Source organism: Vanellus vanellus (genome assembly GCF_965231255.1).
Source record: "Vanellus vanellus genome assembly, chromosome: 3".
Taxonomy (NCBI): Eukaryota; Metazoa; Chordata; class Aves; order Charadriiformes; family Charadriidae; genus Vanellus; species Vanellus vanellus.
The window spans coordinates 987,055-1,013,770 of NC_138907.1; the positions used below are offsets into that span (position 1 = coordinate 987,055).

At 45.5% G+C, this 26,716-nt stretch overlaps 1 protein-coding gene across 1 annotated transcript in view; it reads right to left on the reverse strand.

Annotated features, from left to right (window-relative positions):
• Nucleotides 1-4,295: 4,295 nt before the first annotated feature.
• The window catches only part of SLC24A3 (solute carrier family 24 member 3), a gene marked incomplete at both ends in the record, with an annotated part of 161,261 nt that continues 138,840 nt past the window's right edge, over nt 4,296-26,716 (reverse strand). Inside the window, 7 exons of the mRNA XM_082480186.1 lie at nt 4,296-4,445; nt 5,474-5,539; nt 18,548-18,660; nt 19,554-19,668; nt 21,457-21,623; nt 23,236-23,512; nt 24,095-24,255. Coding sequence (XP_082336312.1) covers nt 4,296-4,445; nt 5,474-5,539; nt 18,548-18,660; nt 19,554-19,668; nt 21,457-21,623; nt 23,236-23,512; nt 24,095-24,255 — 1,049 coding nt within the window. The remainder of the gene's footprint in view (nt 4,446-5,473; nt 5,540-18,547; nt 18,661-19,553; nt 19,669-21,456; nt 21,624-23,235; nt 23,513-24,094; nt 24,256-26,716) is intronic.

Below are 26,716 nucleotides of genomic sequence, written 5' to 3' on the forward strand. Positions count from 1 at the left end.
AGCAGGCAAGTAGCATCGCAGAAAACAAAACAAAACAAAACAAATTATACCAGTGAAAATCTCCTCCCATGCCTCATTTCAGGTTGGTGTTCCTATCGCAGAAACAATCTACCAAAAAGTGCAGTACATGAAAAAAAAAAAAACAAAAAGAAAAAAAAAGAAAAAAGAATAAAATTCACCTTTGGCAGGGACAAAAGCAGTTTTCCCAGCATGTCTTAAGACCTCCTCACACCGTATCATATCCTACCCTATTATTTTGCCTTTGAACCCCTGTCAAAGGAAGGCCAGCCCCATGTCGAGCAGCGTTGAAACTAGCAAGGGATCCCATATTTAAACCAGGTCAAAGTCCGAGCTGCAGTGAAGTGCTGTCCACTGAGGAAAAGGGTCTTTAATCTCCCTTTGAAATACCGTTGTGGTTTGGCCTCAGCCGGCAACCAGGAACCAGGCGGCCGCTCGCTCAACTCCCACAGCCGTGGGAAAAATTGGCAGAAAACGGCAAAACTCGTGGGTTGAGATAGTGCAGTTTAACAGGACAGCAAAAGGGAAGAGATAAAAAACCAGTAACACCGATAAAGGGATATAAAGACGCGATTACAGTACTACCGCAGCCCTCCCCCGAGTGGCGACTGCCCCCCCCTCCCTGGCTAGCTCCTCTTATAGCCCGGGCATGGCTCATGCGGGATGGAATACCTGCCTCCCCTGCCGGCTCCTCGGGGAAACTAACCCCATCCCTGCCGGAACCAGGACACATACTCATTAAGAATTGTCTGAAAGCGTTAAGAACGGAAACAAACACAGTCAACTGGTCCAAAGACCAGAGCAGTCTCGGAACTGAAGGTGACCCATGCTTTCAGAAGAACAAAACTGCAAGTGAATCACAGTCATTCAAAAAACCCAACCCAACCTGCCTTCACCCCTGCTTTCCCCCAGCCCCCCAAAGCCTGCGCCTCTCCGCAGCCCCTTTGTGCCTTGGCTCCCTCCTTCCCCCCAGCCAGCCCCCCCCAACCACCCCACTGCCCCAGTCCCGAACCCCAGCCCCACCAGTCCCACCCCATGCCTCTGCCCAGCCCTCGACGGGCTCCTGTGGCCCCGCATCCCAACGATGGCTCGTGGCTTAGGCAGCAATGGGCAGTGCAGAGCTTCTCACTGGGAAACCGAAGGTGGGCCACTGGCGGCCGCCCAGGCACAGCCGGCAGCTTCCCGAATCTAACATCGGGGGGGAGAGAACCCCTCAGACTCAGTCCTCTGCTTGGCTTGATAAAATAAAGCTATTAATATGCACTGCATTTGAAGATAACTGTCTATTTGAATTTTGGAGTCGTCGTACAGGAAGGATGCTAAAAAATTGCTCAAGGTTTTCGCTTCGGGGACTTTTCCACAGGCTTTGATTATGCTAATGAACTTGAGAGGCTCCCTCTTTTGGAGTCAAGAACAAAAATGCACACATTCAGTTGGTCTATCCTGTTCCAAACCAGGTCTGCACTGGTTGATTTGGTTGCAAATCGTAAGCACATCTCGCTGAATCTGTCAATATAGGAAGTGCTTATCAATTCATATATGGCACAATTAATGGCAGTTCAATGTACCTTTTGCTTCTGCTTAGAACAAACAACTTGCAGAACATTCTTGCACAACACACAAGTGTCAAAACAAGGTATTTCAGGTTTTACACACGATGCAAAGCTACGATATACTACAGTATTTAATGCACACCAATAGGAAAAGTTCCTAAAAAATAGTCATGCAGTTTCTGTGCCGTGGGATAGGTAATGACTATTTCGTAGAAATAGATCCAACTGGCTCCATTGGAGCAGCAGTATAAATATTCAAAATAGAAGTAATAATAGGCCCTGATGTGAAACTTCTCTCTTTTTTTTTTTTCTTTTTTTTTTTTTTTTCCTTCCCCAAATCTGTCCCTCTGTCAGCAAGGAAACACTCTGCTCAGGAGCAACTGCATCTTGCTACGAGTATAGCTGTGTGTTTGTGGGGTGGACTTGAGTGAGATGTGCCACATTGTTGCTAACATTGTTGGATTTAAGGAAGTATTTTAGGCATTTTAGTGGTTATTATTATTATTAATCACATTAACAACAGCAAAAAAAGAAACAACGGCAACAAAAAACCAACAACAGGAAGGTACAGCGGGCTTCCTAACGCAAGAGGACTTGCAGCGGGCATAGTTACGAGAAGGCTACTCAAACAACAGGCTGCATAGCTCAACAAGTAGCAACACAATTGTCTTCCAGCATGAAAAACGACGACGCGGGCATGTCATTGACTCTCTCTACTGCCTGTCCCTGGACCCTTCCTTCTTCTTGCCAGGGATCCACAAGCACACTTAGTCCACCAAGGCCGGCGGGACACGGCTTTTTCCACCGGACTTCCTCGACACGCGCCGGGCAACGGCCGCCGGTGCCTCCACACGTTTAGTGTAACAGAGAAAGAAAATCAGGTGCTGAGCTGAATGAAAACCACAGGGCGTCAATATTTTGATTTACAACATTCTGCTTAAAGGAAATTAAACTGAAAGAATCCCTTCCAAAAGTGCAAATGAAATAAAAATTGGCTTTCTGCCTGTGAACGGGGCTCTTTTTTTTTTTCTTTTTGTTGGAGTTTTTTTTCCTGCTATAGTTTAAGGTTTAGTGTTTTGTTTTTATTTTTCCTTTCTTTTATGTAGGGTTTGCTGTGCCTTTACTACCAATATTTGCCACTGTTTGTACCATAGACAAAAACATTCGCCTAGCTGGTAGTATCTTAATACATTTCATAGTAGAACATACACAGGAAAGAGGAAAAAACATACCAAATGAATCAGAAGTGATCAGTGCTTAAAGTAAATACAAGAGCCAGCACTGGCAAGAATCCACAGTACCTATACATACAAACGAAGCTGTGACGGTGTTTCTCATGGGGTGGAATCTGCCTGCGTATTAATATAGAATTATACAAAATCTAGCAGGGATATTGGAACAATGAAGAGCTAAACTTTCACAATAACTTAAGATCTGTGAGCGAGTCTGCATTGAAGATATTCCACATTTTAAAAAGTGCCATCTCTCTCTGTGTCTTCCTCCCTCCCAAAGGAGGGGTGATGAATCCACATGATCTGTTATTAGATAAGTTCAACTGTTTAAGAAGACAGATATCTGGCCAGGTCCAGTGTATTCTTTAAAGAGTGGCAAATTATGACTTCAGTAACTATGTCTGTGCAAAATATGCCTCTTTCCTTTTAAAGAAACCAGTGTCTGTAACTCATTTAGAAAAGTTCCGACACGTACTTATGTCCTTCTCAGAATGGATGAGACGTGAACTATTGAATCCCCCCAAAACAAGAAATCTGATGAAGCAGAGAAAGTTCTGACCTTCCATGTCCACGTGCAGATCATTAAAAAACAGGACACCTCCTTGGTAGCCCTCCTGGGCCGGCGATCAAACTATTGCTTGGAAATACCATAAACACCCTAGTAATAAAACTCCAACATTAGCAGTAAAATGGTAGCAGTGTTTACCCTTTGAATCCACGTTTACCTTGCACTCCTCATCACCCCTGTACAAGATTCATTAGTTATGGTAAAAAGTTATTGTCTGTTGCCTCGACAGTCTTCTTTTAATGCGTAGTAAATCCATTCATATGCCAAGTACCTTGAATTGTATTCCCATATTACACTGCCCTGTGACCTTTGGATCATTACAGGAGACCCAGCACTCGGAAGGAGAAGCTGCAAGAGAGGACGTTGATCTCTGGCATTTAAAAAAAACAAAAACAAAACCAACAAAAAAAACCCAAAAAGGATCAAAAAAACAAACCAAAACTAAAAAAAAAACAAACCCAAACCAAACAAAATTCCAAACAAAAAAATTCCCATGATTCTCCTTGAAAATCAGCCCCTGTACGATGGACCCTCTTCTGCATTGTAGCAATAGTCTTAAGTCATAAATTAGATTAGTCTTCCATCAAATAACTTAAAAAAAAAAGAAGGAATTGTAGCAGACCAGTTTTGCCTGGCTCGACGCCAGTTAGCAGCCAGTTCATCTAGAGTCCCAGTCACACTGTTCAAAAACTGAGCTAGGAAATCACATGAACGTTGAAAAAAAATAATCTTCACATCGATGCAGGATTTTTCCAGGTTGTGGGGGGTCAGGGAGAGGGCAGACCTAGATGGGGCCACAGGTCCTATGAACAGTGAACAGGATATACATCACGACTTGGAGGTGCACCGCATTCAGGAGATGCCAGCCGTGGTTTGTATTGCACAGGTAAGAAGGAAGTTCCTCCCGACAGTCTGCCACCTGCATTAGTGATCTCTGCACATTGGCAAGTTCACAAAAGTGAAAACATTGAATTCTGTCATGATGGAGAAACACAGGAAGATGCCGTACAGGGAAAGGCACACACACCCTAGCTTCTTATCCAGTTTCCATTTGTTCATGTGGACGCCAAAAACCTACAATAAACACAGAGTGAGCCACCACAGCAGGAACATTTCGAATAAAGCGACAAATCCCCTTCTCAGTTACAGGAGCACCAAGATGACTGTTCCCTTATTGATCATGGCTACCTGGAAGCAATCACAATGCAAGTACTGCAACAAGTGAGCTGAAGACCACAGCTGCAGTAAATCAGAGCAGCCCCCTTGCAGTCACTGAAGCCACACTGACTTACATCACTTCGAGTCCTGGTGCAAGGGCCTTAAATTTCTGCAATTAATTTCATTTTAGCAAGAACAACCCAATTTAATTCAATCAGAAACGTTTTCAAAGACCAGGTTCCTTTTTCTTCACTCCAAACGCTTCACGTGCCCCCTGCGTCTCCATCTAGAGCCACGCAGTCCGAGGCTGTGCTTGACTTCGCTTAGTTTGCTCCCACACAGACCTCTTAAAAGATTAAAGTCTTGTGTACGAGGGAATTGTGTTGGTGTGCAACGCACAGGAGCACTCCCTACAGTAGCTGGCCTCGAGATTTGGAAGAGGTCACGTAAATCCTCTTCCGTCTGTCATTTCTAGTCTGCTAGGCTGGACTGGGGCAGGTCAGGGAACGCGAGGCACTGATTTCAACAGAAACATCGTCACGTCCAGGCGTATTTGTTCTGGTCTCTGATGTATTTCAGAAGGTCCTACAGAGGGCCAAAGCAAACTGTACAGCATTTTGTCTATCTGTCCAACAGGAGAATGGATCTCATCGTACATCAAGAGATCTGCTTCAACCCTAGCATGAAAAAATACTGATGATTGGATTGCCTGGGCTCCTCCCATGAAAAAAACACAAATACGAGAGCCATCTTGTGACAGCAATAGCTTCTGCAAAGTGCCAGATTAAGGCCTTGGGAAGTTTACAATAGGGGTGAGCATTCCTATCCCTTAACAACAGACTTTGCAACCACTATTACAGCTGGAGGTAAGAAAGGGACAGGAGAGGAAAATGTCTATAAAAATCACTCTTTTGGAAATGAAGAACAAAAGACTATATACATACTGTGACAAAAACAGATGCCAGCAGGAGACCAACAGAATAGATAAGTCCTCTGCTGTTTAACCGAATCTGTAAAAGAAGGAAGTTTATAAAACCACGTCACAATTTCAAGCAACAATATTTCTCTCTGCTGATAATTCTGTAACCCTAAACCGCCGAGTCGGTAAACACTGGCTTGCAAGCTGTAAATGCCAAGTCAGACCATTACACCACAGATTATTTTGCCTGCTCCCTGTTGCCGAAGCGTATTATTAGTGTAGCATCCTTAGGATCTGACAGCATTTCAAACTGTTCCACCCCAACATGGGCTTTGTCATCCCTTATACTGTTATATCATGACATTTCCTTTTTGGCAATTAACGCCTATGTGAGTCCTGTAAGAACAAACAGGGAAAAGGAAGTTTTGCATTCAGTCACCAATTCATGCTTCACAGTGGGGGAAAACGAACAAGGACACACACAAACACATTTCTTCCCTACTCTTACTCATCTCGGTGAAGGAAACAAGTCAGTAATCTCACAACCTGAGCCTCACCTGCCGAAAATCATCAATATCAATGTATCGTGGCACGCTAGCTGAACATTATTTGGCACTGAGGCAAATAAGGCAAAAAGACAACTTATTTTCTGCAGGGCTGCGTGGAGATATCGTCACTAAGGTACCCAGGCACACCACAGTCTCTGATGAGCAGAGTCACAATTACATCCACTGTGGAAGCGAAGAACTGAGATGCAGGTCTTCAAAGCCGTTGAGCTATTTAACTACCATTTTTAGAGGCTTTGGAGTCTAATCAAAGGTTCCCACCTGCATCTTTAAGCCCTAAATACATTTAAAAGCATGATTTTATGTGACATAAACCTAAAACTACATGGAAAGGCTAAAGGAAGTAAAGCCACCTCTCCAATCCTGCTCCTCTGCTAGGATCACGCTTCTGTTTCCCATACTCCTCTTAGAGAGCTTAATTGTTGTCCCTGTGGACGTTTTTATATGATCTTCTCAAATAGTATCACCTGCTGTATCGTCAAGGGAGCACTCAGATGGAGTCTCTCAAGGCGTTCCTTCGGGGTCTACTGTGTGAGGGAGACTTCCTCCTGGGGAAGGTCAGCTTCTCCAGGGAAGCAACACGGCAGCTGGAAGCTGTGGGGTGGGTGCCATGGGTGACTGAACTGTAAATCTTTAGACCACCCAATATCAGTAATTACCTTAAGGCCACTATAAGGTAATGCAGCCCATTGTATTCCTCCCTGCACCTTCTATACAACGAAACCCTGCATGAAGTTGAGTTTCAACTGACAGCCACCAAAGCCGATTACTATGTAAAGCAGTAACCAACTATTTAAGTTTCCTGGCAGAGATCAATCTCAGCAAGAAATTATGTACGAGTGTTTTTCAAGGATGCTTTAGAGAAGGACATTGCTACTGTTTGTCTCGTAGACTTAGATTTTGTGCAGCGCGGGTATATTTTCAGTCAGACTGCTTTGCTGCTGAGGTCAAACAGCAAAACTAAATGCAGTGATCTTCCTTAATTGGGCTGTTAGCCAATTCTTAATTGCTCAGTTTGTTCTACATTTGTATACAAGGAAAAGCAAAAACATTAGGCCATTCCTGCAAATGATCTGCAGACAAGAAAACAGTTCCCAGAACGAAAGTTCATCCACCTCAAACAACGCATTTTTTTCTAACAGCTGGATTTATTTCCTATTTTTCAAACTGGTTTTAGTTCAGTAAACAATTCAAACTCAACTTTTATGCTACAATTATTTTCCCAACTGTCAACACAGAAAATAATGGTACATAGTGTATCACTGGCCACTTTTTGGTGCTTGCATCCTTCCAGTTAGACTATAAAGAAGCCCATTTGCGAGAGAAGGAGGCATTGCTAATCTGACAATAAGCAGCACCACAATTTCATGAATGCACGACTGCCGAGGCTTTTGTATCATTTTGCAGCACAGTCAGGAAAAACTCCTCACCCCAATATTGCTCCCAAATCCAGGGTAAGGATTTAGCTTCATCCCCCAAGGGCAACTGAGTGGAGCGTCTGACTTCCAGAGTCATGGAAAGGATTATCGGTTTTGGCACTTTGCAAACCGGAGCCTGCAGTGAACCCCATCCACCCAGGATCCTCCGCGCAAAGCCACGATGGACACGGGGTCAAGCAGGCTGCAAAAAGACTGTCTTGGAAGGGTTTCTCCCTTCTCCTGTACGTGCTCAAGATTCAGCACGACGACACGTTGCTGTACTTCTAATAAACCACGGTAAGCGTGACTAGGTCTGGCACAGCTACTATGCATTGAATTGTTAGAGCTTTTGTACTTACAAGCGTCCCACCAACTTGCAGAGCTCTGTTGCCGCCTGAGATTTGCTGTTATATTCATGTATGTTACGATACTGGCTTACACAAATGGCACATTTTCCTTCTTTACTGATTTTTGCCATCATAAAAAAGGCTACAGCCATGATGATCACTTGTTCTTAAAGGTATTACAGGATTTCTTTAAGACATAAGCTGTAAGTGTACTTCTGTACAGCGGGACCATTGTATTCCTATGGCCATTACATGTAAAATACAGTATTCTCACTAGACTAACTGTCCAAAGAAATGAAGGGTTTGGATTGCTTCAGAGCGTGAAGGCCAATTTTGGGACTGCCTGCATAACTGAAGGCGAAAAATGTTATGACCCCACTGTTAATGTAAACTGCAGGTTCTAAGCGGCAGACAGGAGGAAGTGTATTTTTCCAGCTACAGAAGTCTCTAAGGCCACTGCAACTTCTGTTACCAGTCCCGAGCAAACCTCAAAGTTTTGCTGAAACAAGAGCTGCTCTCGGGATAAGAGACAACGTCAGGTTCTGACCCAGAAGACCTTTTCCTTCGATACCTTACAGTGTGTTTCCTGTCACACTAAGGAGCCAGGACAAGCTAAGCCGGAGGCTCTGTGCACACATTACTGCTCCCTGTGGAGACGGAGCCGTCCACTGTGCTTCATTTACTCCTCTTCTGCTCGCACAAATCTGAACAGTCCATACACGACAGCCAACCTGGATTTCCATTTTAGTTATTCTAAAATGCAAAAAAATCCTAACCTAACTTTGTGTAACTAAGATACAAATTTAAAGGCACCTTCCCTGCTACCCCAAATGAGCAGCAGCTGGCTAGGAAAGACAGATACTATTCTACAATAAATTCCTGTCTGGATTTTGGTCAGGAATTCTGTTTGACCAGTGCCAGTATCTGTAAAAACTGTCAGTACGAAATACATCAATCGGAAAGCAATCTACAGGAAAAGGAAGCAAATGAAGCAGCTGGAATTATTTTAGCATGGAAAATGTCTGAATTCAACCTAAAGTGCAGACGCTCCTTCTCAGTTACATCATTAGCCTCCATAAAACCAGCAGACATTTGGAAAGAAGACCATCGCAAAGGCCTCTGTGTCTAATTTGCTGAGGACAAGGCTTCCAAAGAGAGGTGCTTGGGGCTGCTTTCTTTGGACTATCTGCAAGGCTCCTCTTTGGAGGTCTTGAGGGGAACAAAAGTTGCTATTAAGGATTATTCAAAAGTCGAAAGTGTATGCTAATTATTTATGACAGGTTTACAAATGTAACAGTACCACACATGGTGCTGATCCCACATGGGCAAAGAAAACGTGGCAGCGCCTTCAGCAGCGTGAGCACCAATCTTCCCTTGCAGTGGGACTGCATTAAACCACTTGAGTTTCACTCCAGGTTAACAGCTCTCAACTAGGGCTTAACTAGCAGCGGTCCTGGCCTGGGATCTAGCCCAGCTCCCACTGTTGAGTAAAGCAACGAGCTATTAATTAACCTAAATAACAAGAACCTTCCTTTACCAGGCTTGACTATTCCCATAGAAAGAAAGGATTTCCTGGGAGGGGTGAAAGGTTGTTTTCTAATGCAGTTTTCAACTTCCAGCGCTTTTTGCTCTGCAAAAAAATGGGACCATTTATTAGGGTCATCGGCTAATACCTCACTCTGCCATGGGACAGCAGGATTAAAACCCTTCCATGTACACAGCAAAGAGTGGTTTCCTTGGGCGAGCAAATGCTAGCTGTGGAATGCACTTTGTCAGGAAGCTCATTTGGCTGAACTGGATACATATCACAGCTGGACTTTCTGGAAGAAAAAGTGCAACTCTTTGGGTAAAAAACCTTGCTGCTGAGCTCAAAGCACTATAAAAGCTGTGCAGAATTCCAAATGTTTCCACTGTGGCTCAGGAGGTGCTGCATGCACAGCATCTCCCTGCCATGCCATGGCGCAGGCAGAAAGGGGACAGAAAAGGACAAAGACGACAGGTGAGAAGGGCTATAAAACAATGAGAAGGGAACGAAAACCAACAGAAAGACAGCTGGAACAAACCGACATTGATGTGAGCCTTTCCTCAAAGCAGATTTGCCCTGGGATGGCTGGGAGATGGATCCCATGGATGGGTGCTGGGTGTAATTCCAGATGCTGGCCTTGCAATATACATGCTGTGGAGTTACTCTACGTGCCCACGAATAGTCCAATCACTTTGGCTCACTGCTCACGCACAGAGCAGCTCTGCGTGGTGTGTGCAGGGGGTCCAGCTGTGCACAATGCACTGCTTTTCTGGCACATGCAGAAGTCTGACCTCACTAGAATTTCGCACATGTGGAGAATGGCATACGTTCAGGCACTGTGCCCAGGGTCTCGGGGTTATTTAAGACAGCCCTGGAGCAAGCTGATTTACATCTGTAAGAAACCTCCCTCCTAGTATATATATCATTCCTCTTTAAGCCTTTTGCCCAGATAGCTCTTAATGTAAAGGCTTCTTGGAGCAATACAATGCTTTGAGATTGTTGCAGACTTTATAGCTCACAGCGAGAAGAGAATGAAAGCTACCTGGGTTTGTTCAGGTCCAAAACGCAATGGTAGTCTGGTCTTCGAGGGAGTTTTTTTTTGCTAGATATTCTCACTCCAGTAAAGAAAGGTCTCCTTGGAGCTAGATGAAACTCACTGCCAAGCATTTTGTGGGGGCTGCAGCCCGAGGATTTGGAGAGACGTTCTCCAGTAAACCTTGCACCGGTGGCAGAAGGGGTTTGCAGTATTAGATCAGCCAGCAGTGACCCCCCTGATGTGCAGGTCGCACTCTCCATTTACCATAGCTGAGGGAGGTAGGCTTGAGCAAGTAGCCCACGTTGTTTGGGGTATGAGCACATATCCTCTTCTACCAAATCTGCTACTGGGCACTGAGGTATTTAATCCTTACGTCAAGAGTAACCAGAGGAGGACTCTTGGCTAACCTATACCTAGCTCTGGGAAGGGTTCTCTGAAAATACAATGGAAACCCCCAAATATTAACGAAAACAAGAACATTTAATTCTAGCAAACACTGCTATTACTTATCTAACGCCAACAAAGAGAACATACGGTTTCAAAGGAGACAGGTTCAGATTTGCGCTAAGTCTGCTGGAACTCTGCACAGTATTGCACTAATTGGTGCACAGCAGGGGTTGCTCATCAGAACAAAAAAGCGGGTATAACCGCTTCCTACCGGTTTATCCTACCTGCTAATGCTAAGGGCTCTCCTACAATCTCCTCCTCTTTGGCCCAGGTCTGCATGACAACCATTCTGCCTGCAGCAATGGCTAGAATCACAAAAGCCGCAGGAGTAGGTGTGCTGCTCTTTTTAACCTTCTCTCCAGCTCTGGTAGCCTTTCAACATTTCCTAATCCAATGCCCACCCATCTATTTCAAAAAGTGATCATACGGAACCATGAACTGCTTTATACAGTATTGCTCAGTGGTTCTAAGACAGTTAAATCCGAACTAGGCCAAATAGCCACTGTTCGCTTATTTCTCATTTCTCTCATTTTAGTTCTGCGCTTGCCTAAAGGACCCTTTCTCTTTCCGCATTTGATTTTGGACTACTTGCTGCTCTTTCACAAATCTCCCATAAGCCTACAGCTCTGGAAATACAGTTCTAAATGACAAACTATTCTCACTTCTCTGACTGTCACGGCAGCCTGCCCCATTGTGACTTCTAAGTAACTGTGAGCACAGGAGCTCGGAAGACTCTAAAATTTGGTACAAAAGCTTAAGAAAAAAGTGTCCTTGATCTGTCAAATTATGGTAGAAATCAGTCAAGCGGCCTTCTCATGAGACAAGTGGCATTTCCTGCAAGAGGCAATAGAACGTGACAACGTCTAAGCTCAGAGAAAACAAGGCCAGCAAAACATTCAAAACTCACAGTGAGGGAAGAGGTAATCTCAGTTTTTAGCAAAGAGCAAAAAAAGGGCCTCAGCTGGAGCCTTCTTAATTATAGAGGGAAAAGCTCAGTTCTCTGTTCATTTAAGAATAGGAAACGCTTCTTCCCCAGGAGAGAACTGTCTGCAGACGAAGCACTCCCTCATACTGCAAGAAGGAAAAATCAACATTCCCAAACTCTCCTTTGAGGTTTGGCTTGTACCTAGTGGCTGAAGCAGGCCAGAAGAACGCTCTGTTTTGACCGATCACACATGAAAGGTTTGCAAGTTCAAAATCTACTCTCTGAATTTCAACAGAGGCTATCTCCCTGCTTCTTGTGTCGCAAATACAAAGAGGCTGCCACCAGCTCCAGCTATTCCCACCCAGCTCCTGCAGGCAATAAGGAACCGAGGCTGAAGCAGAGGAAAACCAATGGAAATCAAATAAATGTGATTCCATTCTTCAGTTCTTTTCTGGCAGTTGCTGAAGGAAAAACAAGGAGCTATTGCCAAAACCCAAACTGGTTTGGCTCCAGGGTCCAAATATGAGAGAAATTACCTCATTCAGGAATACTGAAGGACTCTGCTATGTTTCCAGTCCGTTGGCTGAAAAAGCTGCAGGTTCTCTGTCTGTTTGGGGATCCTTTCCCTGCAGTGTCCCTGCCTGACAGTGGAAATTCAGTGTAAATCCTGCATTCCCCAGGTCTTGCCATGAGACAGGGGTCTCGGCGAACTGAAACTTCAGACATGTTCTCCATTCCTGCATGTTTCAGTGGAATTTTCTTCTTGGACCTTTTCTGAGACTCCTAAGAAAGCGTCCTCGGTTTGCTCTGTATCACACAATTCACTTTGCAGAGGGTACACACCCTGGAGTACACAACAGGGAGTGCTGCATGTTGACACTCAAGGTATTAAGCAAGAAATGCGGGGGGTTATGGTTGGAGAGAATTCCTGTATAGTTAGGAGCTTTGGAAGGACCAGACACTTTTGCTCTACTACAGTACAATCATCCCAGTCTCCCTGTCATGGAACCAGGGAGCAAATGCACTCAACACATGCAAACTATTCCAGGAAGCTGGAGGGACCGGTTAGTAGCTTTAGCATGCACCTGCTGCTATGCCCATCCATAGGTCTTTGGGACCAGCCAAGAAATGAATTCATTAATACCTGTCAAGCTGCATACTGCGCTGCAGTGATACCAGCACATCATGCGGCACATGGTAATGTGACAAGCTGGGAAGAGTCTGGCACCCCAGAGCAGGAGGAGGAGTAACATCTACAGAAGTGCAGGGTGATGCTGTGGGAAGCAGGGACCCCTGCAGACACTCAAGAGTCGACACCCTGTTGCTATCCTTGACCTCAATGTCTGCCCCGATGACTGCCAGATCCATTGAACCTACCCTCCCTTTTCCCTCAGAGGATTTAAGGTGGCCAACATGCAGATAGCTGGGCCAAAATGGGGCAGGGAACAGATACACAGATGTTGGCTGTGAGGACACGAGGGCCAGCTTTGTCCTAATGTTGTAAGATTCACCATAGTGCCTTGAATTAAAACAGTGAATAGCAAACTGGTCAGCGAGTCGGAAAGCAGTGATGCTTGCCATCTCGATGTGTGTTTCCCAAGTGTCCGCTTCCCTCTGGATTCTCTGTTGTCTAACAAGGCTCGCGCTGGGGTTACTCCTTCTTTCTCCAGCTGCCTGTTTGCATGAGAGGAATGTAATGTCTCTGTCTTCTAACTTACTGTCAAATTTTGCTGAAACTGGCCAAAGTTATCGGGCAGGGGAGTGATGGATAGACATATGAGTATACTCCCAAACGCTGATGTGAACAAATGAACCTGGCTGTTTATCCCTAGGCTAAAATTCCTGTTCTCTAAAATACTCCTGGCTGATGTCTGGTTCACAGCTTCACGTCCAAAAAAAGATTCCAGAGGGAAGCAATTGGATGGAAGACACGGAGCAAATGTCCTTCCACTCTGGATTTGCCAGGGCCACTGGGGAAGGATGCTTACATGATTACAGAGTCAGCAACGTGTCCAGGACTCAGAGCTGGAAGAGATGAGCAAGTAAACTCCTTCAAAGGTCTCTCTAGGTCCAGAGGGATGCCGCTTTTTCTCCGAAAGTCCTGCTGGCACGCTAGGTTAGCTATGGTTGATAATAGAAGGCCAGAGCTGCAGCAGGAGGGCAGCCAAGTGACCTCTGAGTAGTGGAGATGGAAGCTCCAGTGGGAAGCACAGAGGAAGGCACAGTTAGTGCCTGGACAGAAATAATGACTCTTAAAATAATAAACATATAGTTGGGTTAGAGACTAGACATCATAGAAACAGAAGGGATCTGATATGGAAGCTGTTCAATATTGACTAGGTTTGCCTTTTGATAAGAAAAGCATCAGCGGCCTGACACAAACCAAGAACTGTGGGACTAAAAACTGAGTTGAAGGCAAAGGGTGAGGGCAGACGAGGACCTTTTTCTTCTCTCCAGTCAGCGCTGGAAGGAAGAGATTAAAAATCCAGTATTGTACATTGATGAGGACACTAAGACGGACCTGGTTCGTGGTAGCAGATACACACAGGCAAGGCAAGGTGAATGATATTGGAGACAGGTGCCCTGGAGCACACAGTGGTTTTGCAAAGCGCTGCCTGGTGTGCCAGCTTCCTACATCACATCGTGTGGGTGCAGCCCCCCCGCTCAGGCTGGGGCTGTGACTACCCTGCAGTCTCCACTTGCAGTGTACCCACACCCTCCAGGAAAATGTTTCATTTAAAATAGGAAAACAGAAGAAGGAGAACGTCCTTCTCTAAAATAGGTGACAGATGCTTCCAAGATGCAGCCTGAGAAGCACAAGATGGTTTTCCATTCCTTTCTTGTAACGAGAAAGGAAGAAATAAAATAAGTAATAAGCTGAAACATCCATTGACAATGGGCCTGGGAAAGGAGCGTTCAGAGGCACTTAAGCAAAATGACTGTGGTTTAGCAACCCAGCACCAGGATGCGTCTCAAGAGATTCACAGTCTATTTCCAGTTCTGCCACTTACCTACTCTGTGACCTTCAGCAAGTCCATTAGTCTCTCTCTGACATGTCCCTTCTTGCTCTTTTCCTGTCTTATCTATTAGATCACAAGCTGTATTTTCCCCTCTCGGGCACTATCTCCTGGACTGAACTTGTTTAAACAAGAAGTCCTGATTCTGCATGGGGCTTCTTGTGGTTGCTGCCAGGCATACGACAAAACTAGGCAGTAGCCAGGACCTTGCAGGACAATGCTTTAAATATAAATTGACATCTCACAACCAGTCACAAGCTTGCAGGCTGCATCTTATCCAAAGCTCCCTGCTTACCTCAAATCAAAATGCACCATCTGTAAAGTGGGCTCTGAAACACCCACCTGCCCTCCTTAGGGAATTTAAGGACAGCTCAAACACAAGCTCATCCTACAAAGGGTGCTACCGCAGCTGAAAGCGCCATTAGCAGCGAGACTGCTCTTCGCATTCCAGATGAAACCCCCTAATCTTCCTCCTGGTTGGGAGCAGCTGCTTGGCTGGTTAGTGTGTGAAGCCACCTCACTGCATGGGGCTGAGAAAGTTCAGAATGGGCGTAATCGCAGGGCACCACACTGCAGCACAGGGGCAAAGGGAAAGGAAAAGGGAGCAGATCCTCTTCTCCAGTTCTGCACAGCAACATGCCAGAACTCTTTACACCAGCATTAACAGGGAGCAAAATTTGGCCACAGGGGATTCTGAGTCAGGCAGCCTGGAACAAGAGATACACAGGGATTTTACAGAGTATGATATTAGAGAAATACCATACTCTGAGTCTTTAGACTTCCAGAAAAATAAGGCTCGAGGGGGCTTCCAGGAGGGTCTTCGACATTAAAGCTTAACTTCCAAATCACACAGTCTACTTTTTTTGGCTGCCACAAAAGCTATTGCTGCCTTAACAGCTTGTTTATTAAAATGGATCTAATCTCTGCTTTCAGCAAGAGCTTAACTTTGCCACAGTCCTCTTATATTAAACATTCTGGGGAGGCAATCACGGGTTTGGAGGGCTACGCAAAAGTAATCATGATCAAGGAAGATCTTTTTGTCTTTCACAAATCTCTCCTTCCTTCTGTACAGGAGACAGGGGCATCTCAATGGCTTTGAGGAGTTGCTCTTTTGGAGGAGATGCTACAAAGACAAATTTGGATCCTGCCAAATACTGAAGGAGCAGTACTAAATCATGACTATTAGCTCAGAAATAACCTAGTGCTTCTGACTCACAGTCACACTTAGCAGACAAGCAGGTTGGCCTGAGCCTGTGAACCCCCAGCCAGTGCGCAGGCCTTGCTCGTGCGAGCAGCCCGAGGCTCAGCCCTACAGACCTCAGGGAGCAGGAGCTCCTCATCTGCTGCCCCCGCTGACCCCCATGCCAGGCACATCAGCCGGGCTCCCTGAATAACAAACAGCACCTTCCAGCTCTCAGTGCTGTCACCAGGCTACACCTGACCCAGCTAACTCTAGCCTTTTCTGGCAACTTAGTGATACTTAAATAATTAATTACTAATAATGGGGGGTGGTGGTGGTGGAGGGAAGGAGCTTGTTTTGTTTTGAAGTCCAATTATGCAAGGATTTAGAGAGAAATCCAGGAACTGCAAGTGAAAACTGAGGAAACTCTCTTTGCTAATTGTGGGGCTGTTTCCAAGACTGCCTTTTCTAACCATGTGATCACACTGCACAATGAACATTTTGGGTGTGCAAAACAGTAGTGACATTGTTATGCCTCCATGAAAGCTGACTGCTGCTGTTCAGCCACTTGTTTTCATCCTTTTCCGCCAAAATATAGATGAGCTACAGATAAGCTGCTCATTAAAGGGATTTTATTCCTACAGCATCGCTTCCTTTTGTCAGTCCTACATCCAAGGAGAGGGAAGATCCGAGGAACTACAAGCTGGTCAGCCTGACCTCGATCCCTGGGAAGGTGATGAAGCAAATAATCCTGGGAACCACTTCTAAACATATGAAGGACAAGAAGGTGATTGTGAGTAGACATATAGATTTATGAAGGGGAAATCATGTTTACCCAGCCTTATAGTCTTCTATGATGAGGTGGACTTGTTGGGTAAGAAGAGAGCAACAGATGTTGTTCATGTTGACTTGAGCAAGGCTTTTGACACTGCCTCTCAAACATCCTCGTAGACAAACAGAGGAAGAACAGACTAAATAAGTGGACAGTGGAGTGGACTGACAACTGGCCAAACTGCTGTGCTGAAAGTCCAGCTGGAGGCCGGTCGGTTGTGGGGGGTCAATACTGTTTAATGTCTTTATTAATGAACTGGATGATAGGGCAGAGGGCACCTTCAGCAAGTTCGCAGCTGATACAAAACTTGGGAGGGCTGGCTGATGCACTAGAGGGTTGTGCTGCCATCCAGAGTGACCGGGAGAGGCTGGAGAAATACGCAGGCAGGAAACTCATGAACATCAACAAAGGGAAACGAAAAGCCGTGCATCTGGGAAGGAATAACCCCATGCATCAGTACATGCTGGGGCCAACCAGCTGGAAAGCAGCTTGGCAGAGAAAGGCCTGTTGATCCTGGTGGACGCCAAGCTGAAGTTCACAATGCACCCTTGTGGCATGGAGCACCAACAGCATCCTGGGCTGCATTAGGAGAAGCGTTGCCAGCAGGTATAGAGGGAAGATGATCCTTCTCTACTCAGCACTGGTGAGACACATCTGGAGTGCCTGGTCCAGTTCTGGACTCCTCAATAAAGGAAGATATGGACTTCCCGAAGCAAGTCCAGGGAAGGCCCGCATGGAAGATTTAAGGGACCACAGCATCTGACACACAAAGCGAGGCTGAAAGAGCTCGACTGTTCAGTCAGGAGAAAAGAAGATTCAGGGGAATCTTATCAATGTGGGAGAGGACAGAGAACGTGCAGCCAGACTCTTCTGAGTGGTATCCATTGAAAGGACAAGAGACAACACACACAATTTTAAACACGGAAATTCCATTTAAGCATCATAACGCTTTTTTACTGTAAGAGTGGTCAAACACCAGAACAGGCGGCCATGAGTGGCTGTGCAGTCTCCATCCTTGGAGGTATTCAAGACCCAACTGGACATGGTCCCAAGCATCCTGCTCTAGCTGACTCTGCTTTGAGCAGAGGGCTGGGGACTAGACAATCTCCAGAGGTACTTGCCAACCTCAACAATTCTGTGATTTTCTGATCTTTCAACTTTGCATTCACTCACTGACTGTAATGAAGAATCTTTCCTCTGTCCTACACTGCTGTCTGAGTGTTGTCCAGCTAACAGCAACAGCAACGGTGATTTCCCTCTAGGACTTCATGGCATTTCCTGCTCTTCCTTCTCAGAAGGGAGCTTGCAACAACTTCGGGGAGGGGTGGTGGCTCTTTTATCATTTGGGAAGTAAAGGACGGTATCATTGGTGTTGGGTAGGTTCTCAAACAGTGTTTCCTGATGATGGTCATGCTCTGAAATATCCAGTTATTTAAACACTTCCTTCATCTTCCAGTGTTTTAACAGTTTAGTCACACTAGAATTTTTCTAACCAAGAGTGCCAGAGGTCTGCTCTATCCTTTACTTTTCAGCTATGTGTTTATCCCTTCTGTCTTATTAAAACCAGGATCATTCTCCTCATTTGGAATACATTCAAGTGGGTGAAAATACAGTATACTCTACTGAGTTAGCTTATTACAGCACAGACTGCCTTTATTGCTACTTCTCCCAAATCATAACAGAGCAAAACTATTTGTGTCTTCAAATCCAATCCACAGAATTTTGGACTTTTTTTTTTTTTTTAAATAGATCTGTTTTCTTAAAAAAAAATTAAAAAAGAATGATATGAATAAATGTAGGACTTACGTATGATCCATAATTCACTGCTAGGGTCTGCAAAGCCCACGGGAGGCCTAGGCCAATTAAAATATCAAAAACATTGCTTCCGATGGAGTTGGACACAGCCATATCCCCCATACCTGCAGGAATGGAAACAATATACAATCAAACATGTCTCAGAAAAGTTCTTCAACTTTTAAACCGAAATACATTAATCTGAGGTAATCCAGACAATTTCCATGGAGTAAGGCAAAGTGTCAAGGGAGATCCCACTCATCCCACCCCTTCCCTTTCCCTTTTTACCTCCCCCTCACACAAGACCAGCAGGGTTGAAGGAGCTGAATACACCTTCTAGGATCATCTGAGAACTTCCCGCAACTAATCCTCCGCTGCTGTGAGGACCCTGGCCACTGGCTGTGCTGGCTGCGACCTGCTGGCGCTCTTGTGCCGTGCTCAGTGGGGCTTTTGATACTTTACTGTAACCATGACACATGAGCTTCTATACTGGACTGATTAGATTAGGTATTCAGGTAGTCTATTAAGGAGCCAGTTGTTTCAATGAAGAGCCACTGCTTTTGTTCCCCAAAGCAGTACTGACAGCTTTCTTTTTCTCTTAAAACACCTGTTGCTGGAGTCACAAGGGGGAAAAAAATGGTTTCCCTTAAGAACAGTAGTATCTTCCAGTCCTTATGACTGTGGAGAAAAGCTGGAAAGTGACCCGAAAGACCCTTATGCCATCTTTTAAAAAATTATATACCGCTGATATTTAAATTAAGAAAAACATTGTCACTTTTGGGGAAGGCTTGAAGTTGACAATAGTGCCAAAACTTGTTTCACACCGTCATTAAGAACCTGTTAGCTGTTTTGCAATAGCAACATAATGAATTTCCTTCTTTGTTCTTGTTTTAAATTTCAGCACCAGGAAAAAGGTTCTGTATGTTTTCACATTCAGGACACATCTGTGCTACCTAAAGAGGAAGAGGACACAAGGAAACGCTTCCATAGCAGTGTAACATCTCTATGATGAACCTACCTTGCCTTGCTACGATAAGGCTTGCCATGCAGTCTGGCACACTGGTTCCAGCTGCCAAGAAAGTGATGCCCATGATCACATCTGGAATTCCCAGTGTATAGCCAATGATTGTCACCTAAGGAGAGGAAATAAACTGTGAAGCTGCTTACAAGAATTAAAATCAGAGACCAGCTTGGCCCAATTCTGCAAGATGCTGTGAGTTTACTGCTCAGTGCAAACACGCACTTTCTTTAAAGAGAAGCAGTGACAGGTTCTTTTGGTACATTCATTCCCTGGCAGAGGATAGCACTAACGTGTTATGTACCCTCTTTGGTTAGCTGCTCCACACCTTTCATCCACAATTTTCCTGACACTAACCTGGAAAAGAGACTATACGGTGGTCCACTACCCCACGTAACAGTCTCCTTATCTTGGCTGAAGTTTGCAGACATTATTATATACAAATAATAGCTAAGCAGACACTAAAACAACCCTATGGTTCATTACACTATGAAAATGCTATATGCAGGGACATACCCCCAAGTGACTGCAAACAACTCCTATTGGCAGAGAAGAGATACCTTTGATTTCCTCTTTCCTCTGCTACGCAGTCTAAGCTATGATAAATTAGTGCTCTTCAAATTGATTAATATTTTCAAATTTTGGATGCTTTTATCAAAGGATGTGCATTTCCTATTAGCCATATTTAATTGCTCTTCAGAACTCTGCAGCATACTCCAAGAAATGTGAACCATATGTTAGAAGCAGCGCAGTGACCCTGTGGGCTCTGGTATTTCAGCTATGGAAAGCTGGGATAGCTTTTTTTCTTGAAAAACACCTCATCCTCACAGATGAAAAGCAGAAGAAAACAAGTCACTTTCTATTTCCTTTTCAGGGTAACATGGGTTATTGAAAACAAAACAAAATAAAAATCCTCTTCTGTAACTGCTTTGATTAGTTCACAGGGAAAAGCCTGTCATCCATTTTTGCACTTAGTACAAGAATGAATATTGAAGGCAGTGAAGATTTTTCTGTTGCCTCCCCCTTCCCAGCCGGGGAGCGGTGGCCAGTGCCTTAGTGAGGTATCTCCACGCTCTTTGGGTCCCCTGCCGAGACAGACCATGAATGGTGCACCCCATCAAAAGGGTGCACCAGCCCCTTTTTGGGCATCAGCCCAAAACCAGGTTCCCTTGTTAGACCCTCTCCTGACGCCAATGCTCCATCGTTGTCTCATTCTGCTAAAGAGTACAGATCGCCCCAAAAGAAACACAATGCAAGCTGCAGTATCACTGTAATGCTAATGAGCACAACTTACACTTTTCACCTACACACATCATGTAATGAGGCCTGCAGCAAGCTAACAGGCTCAACGACCCAGCCAGCCAGCGCACAGAAGTTCTCCCCTGTCAACAGTCCAACTACACGTGGGCTTCCTTGTGTTCCTTTTTATTTATCCCCTTCTACCTTTAGGACAATGAGGTTGAATTAAGTTCCTGTTGACTAAAGTAGTTGTGCAAGAATTTAGCTGAATGAACGATGAGTTCAAAGCGTTACCATTCACAACTCTGTCTCTCAAGCTTGCCTGTTCCAAGAAAAGGAAAAGCTATTGAGGCCAGATTCTTACTAGCACCAGGGCCTCTTTCCACTGCCCTGCACGACACGGAGGTGTTAAACAAGTGTAATTTTTTCCCATGTTAAAGAATCTGGGTGAAATTCTAGCCCTGAACGAAGTTCAAAGGCCACGGCTACTAGCCCCTAATTTTCTTCTCGCAGTGTGGACAGGTCTAATAGAAATGGAAGCAGACTTAAGGTTTCTCATTTAAAAATTCAGGTATGGAGAACTTTCTACACATTTCTCCAAGCTGACAAAACCCACTTCTGTTGCCTCTCCCAGGCTGTGGTTTTTGCTTTAGTTGGTACGTACCATCCACACCATCATGTAGGAGAAAGCTGCAATCCAGAGGGTAGAGGAAGCAAAGGTAACCATGAACCATTTTTCCAAGTGGGGTTTGTTACAGTTGGGCACTGTGAAGTACAGGACAAAACTCAATGGCCATGTAAAGAGCCACTTCAAGATTTCCATCTTGCCAGCTGTAAAACAAAAAAGGGGAACAATTACAATTCTAGTCTGCTTTACTCCAGAACGTTATTATTTTGTTAACACTATCAAGCAAGATGTCAGCGACACCCCAGCCTAAGTGCTATTCAAACAGATAATAACAAGACATTCCTTGTTCAGAAAATCATGGTGTGACGGCAGAGATGGGAAGGCAGACAGGGACACAGGGAAGGAGTATGAAGTGCCTCCCTGAGAGTTAAGTAATGGGTCAGAGCTCACTTGCTACCCACCCTGGGTCAAGTTCCCACAGGTACCGCATAAAAAACAAGTTCTAGAAAGAGATCTGATCCATTTTCAACCACCTAACGGGAGGGTACAGAAAAGATGGAGCCAGGCCCTTCACAGAAATGCAAAAGGAACTATGAGAGCCAATGGACTCAACTCGCAATAAGGGAAATTCAGAACAGATGCTACCATAAGTTCTGCATTTTCTTTTTTTTTTTTTTTTCCCCTGCCATGAGGGTGGTCAAACACTGGAACAGGTACTCAAAAAGACTGTGGGATCTCCGTCCTTAGAGATAATCAAAACTCAACTGGATGCAGCCTTGGGCAACCTACTTTGCGCAGGGGTTTGCACCAGAAATCTCCAGAGGTCCATGCCAACTTTACCCATACTATGAATCTAGTGTCATAGTTCATAGGACACCTAAATTACTCTCTTCAAGGCTCAGGTTTTTTCCTTACTCGAACTATAGCTATGCTGTTTGAGTGATGAGATCTGAACATATCTCACTTGTAAAGGGCAGGACCAACCCCTACAGTATTCTGGCTTGCCTGCGACACAGCAAATCTTGCCAGTAACACAGCAGATCTTGCCAGCTGTGCCAAGTGTGAGTCAAAGGTGAGGCGGGAATACGTTACAATCATCCCAGGACTAGAGCCCTGATGGGGTAAGAGGAAGGGACCTGGCAAAAAGGAGACCTCCATCCTGCAGGCACAGTGCTCAGCAACCTGAGACACGTGGTTTTTCCCAAGTCACGTAGCTGTTCTGACTTTCTAAGCCCTCCAGAAACACTGCGAAGACACCATGCCTATGCCTAGCTAACAGCAGGAAGCAGAGGCACCCAGGACCTCGCTCCACACCAGCACCACCACTGCCTTGTTTCCGCTAGCGCTACATCTTTCCACCAAGGTAAGAGCGTGCCTCATTTCCCAGCAAAGGTAATGCCTAGGCGCAGATGCACCTGGCCTGCGTTCAGGCACCTTGCCAGCGGCCCCACCATCCTCAGCTTCCTCCGCAGTCAGCAGAGAGAGACAATCCTCTCCAGAGGGTGGCCCTGGTTTTGAGGGAGGAACTACCTCATGGAGATCGCTGCCTCTCCCTTCTGACTGCAACAGCAGCGCTGGGCCCATGCATGAGCTGCGGCAGAGGTGCATCCAAGCCCAGGAATCCACGTCCTGAGAAGTTCCTGCTGCTTCCCAGCTCCTTTCATCTTTTACCTGTGACCAAGAGCTACACTGTGAGGTGCAGGCTGATGAGAGCTCTCAGAGACACTTCTACCTCAACACATGTCTGCAACGCTTTCTGGCATACCCAAACTGAGTTTTGCTTTCTGGAACAACACAAACCCAGGAGCTTCTTACTGGGTAGGTCAAAAGGTGTGTATGGCCCTTCATGGTCATCATCGTCATCATCTTCTTCCTCTTCCTCATCATTTTCGTTGTTCTCGTTATCCTCATTCTCGTTCTCTGTCTCATTCCCAGCCTCAGCCATGTCTTCGTCCCGCCGTGTGCCGTTCACGCCCCGCTCGGCGGAGTTGCTGGGGCCTGTTCCATTCTCAACCACATGCTTGATAGGTATTTTGATTGCCACTTCTGACTCACCATTGGTGTAAGTCCTGCTGTTGATCAGTCTTTGTCTCTGTAAATACAGGCACAAATTCTTGCTGAAAGACAGATTTTTTTTAAACATTTTTTTTTAAAGAGAAAAGGAGGAACAGAGAAAGACATAAGCAGAGTTCTTTAAAATTTTGGCTTTAAAAGCAAAAGGGATAAATTTTCATCAGGTACAACATGATGCTTGCTTGCAGATGACTTGATAAATCTCACATATAAAACTTTTGTAAGAGAAGGACCAGTGGCTGTACAATTGACTCCAGAGTACTCCAAGACTAGGGCCAGACTAAGTGCAGACTCAGTGGAATACCATATTATTAAATAAGTGCAAGTGATATTAATGTCAGATCAATGCAGGGGACACCTCCTGTGAGCAACAGCTCCAGGTAGCCAAACCACATAATGACTTGAAACCTTCTCTGCTAAAATCTCCATGGGGACAAACAGGAAGGGATGATTTAGTAACGTCAGTGTCAGAAGGATAAAATCTGGGAAAATGCATTCAAGCATCCAGAAGAAGCAAGAGTTCCATTTTGACACAAACACTGCTACAAGAAAAAGCAAATTCAGAAGGAGAAGGAGAGGTGGGGGGAGATAAAAGACATACCTCATTGATTAACATGCGGCTGGCCATGGAAAGACGTGTTTTGGGAGGGAAGTGGCTAGTTATCATGATCCGGAGCCCAGCCTCGGAAAATGAAAGCTGGTGTGGGTAGGCAGACAGCAGCTCATCCACCATGATCACTGAGGCTTTACGGTGGAAATTTCCTGCAGCCAAGGAACAAAGAGAAATTTAGGTCTTCTGCCAGCAGTCTCTCTCTCTCTGCCCTACAGGGCTCTCAGAAGAATAGACCCACGGATTCCAGAGCCATTCCTTCAGCTACTGCCATTCAAAATATGCCTCCGCTGCCCTTAATTTCTGTCTTTACACATCCTACACTTCTGTCTTTAAATAAACAGCTAACGTGGTATCTCCACTCATGCTCATTACAGACAATTAAATCTGCTCTGCACATTTTATCACAGGCCTGCGTTAGGCAGACCACTGCTTCCGCAGTAGCTATTCCACCACGGTAGAAATGGTGCTGCAGTAAAGCTGCATTAATTCCACTGTTATAATCTGCACTTCTGTGAGGATATTGGCCTCACCCACCATCAACCGTACATGGGGGAGAGGAACTTGTCACTGTGTTCCTGCGGGGTACCAACGCAAATGAAAAGCAGGTTCCTGCATCCTGGGCTCGCAGCTCATGCCTGGGAAGTGCCATCAAACCCGGCAGCAAGCGCATGTGCCAGCCCATGGGGTGCGACCCACAGGGCGGGAGCAAAGGAACAAGGAGACAGAGGCAGGTACCTGAATTGCGCTCCAGCTGGGGCACAGTGCCAGCGCCCATTACCCCTGGGGTAGCACAGTGCCAGTGCCCATCCTTTTCACCTCGGGCTCTGAATTCTGGGCCAGGACTGGAACTCGGCAGCAGGGAAACCCGAGACCTTCTCTGACACATCTCTGCTTCGGTTTATTAAAATCAGTGCTGAACACTGGCAAATGTTTCATGGCATTAGTATTTATTACCATCACTGTTAGTCTTACAGAAGAGTATCTCCTTGGCCTTAGTGTCACTTTTTTTTTGTGAATGAGAAGGTTTCCATGGATTGGGGTAGATAGGTGGGGCCATCCATATTCAAAACATCAAAACAGCCAGACAGCTTTTCCTTGTAACTTTTTCCATGCTGGCATGGCACTTAGGGGAACTGCCCCAAACACAGAAATCCTTCTGTTTGATTCGTTTTGGTCCTCTGTTCAGAAAAGGTCTCAGAAAACAAGTGTAGTGTCTGAAACCCTCAGGCAACCTGTTGCAATGGGTGCTGTTTGCGCCCCCATGCTACTGTAGGCTGGCATACACAGCAGTGCCACTCGCCTGTCTGGACCTCCGGTGGCCCGCTGCCAAGTAAATATAGGAACAATCTGCAAGAAAATGAAGCAATCCTTTCGTTTTCCTTCCTCAGCCAGTTTGAGTAACCGCAACTGTTCAAAACAAAAAACTACCAGCAGCTGAGCAGTGTCACGCAAAGACACATTCTGGTGAGATTTAAACCAAATCCCACAATCAGAACTGCCTCATTCGTGCGTAAGCCTGAGGCGACTGGGTAAACCTAGATGACTAAGGCCTGGGTTTATGCTTACTGAGAGTTTTACCAGTCTAGCTTTCCTGGTACAGAGTGTAGTCATCTTGCCAGCACAGTTTCCCTGTTGAGAGCCCCAGGCTACAGATAGCTGTTCCCACAAAAGCAGCTTCCCCAAACCAGAGTGCACAGCACTCAGAGAAGCCTTCCCTCAGCAATAGGGCAGTAATGCCATAGCTGGCCTCTGGTAGACTCAAAGGGTTTGATGTCAGCAAATAAACCCCTCTACATTTCATGTTCAGTTGCTTACTGTATACAGACTGTGCCTTTGAATCACTGTTTAAGAGAGACCTATGTTTGTTAACTTTTTTTCAGTCCAGCGAAACAAAAAGGGCAGCCCAGCTGTAGTCAGAGACCAGGACTGCTTTAGACAAGCTATAGCTCCTTCTCAAGCTAAACCAGTGACTGGGGGTGGGCGTTATTCCTGAGGACAGGTGCATAAAATCCCAAGCAGTTACTGCACGTGCTTGTTGACTGTTGCAAAGATAAAAAAAATGATCCTCTGTAAATTGACTACAGTCAAACGGGAAGATTTCAGCCAAAGTGAAATCCACTTAAAGATCATTTACATGGAAAAGTTGTGTACGTTCAAGGCAGCACGTGCAGTAAGAGCACGCTACCCAGACCAACACAGAGTCCCCCCTCTCCCTTCACCGAGGGGAAAGTGTATGCTAGTGTAAGTAGGGCCTGCTCAATTTATGTCACTTTGGAATTAAGTTAAATTTAACTGGAGGTATGAGACGTGAATGGGCATCTTCAGTGCAGAATAACAGTGCCCACAGGAGGACTTACAATGGCACGTCTGCAACAGTCTAAATAAGTAGCTCCTGAGCAAGTCAGCCTTGAAGCTGGAGGAATCCTTTCAGCCAGGGACTTGTCCAGCAGCAAGAAGTACCCAGAGGAGGCCTGAGCTACCTCCAGCGGCAAAGGATGCGGTGGCTGAGGTCACCACGCCATGCCCCCAGGCACAGGAGCCATGGCCATCTGGCAGGGAGGGTTACAAAAGGGCCACCTCCCTGCCTATTTCATGGCTGATAAGACACAA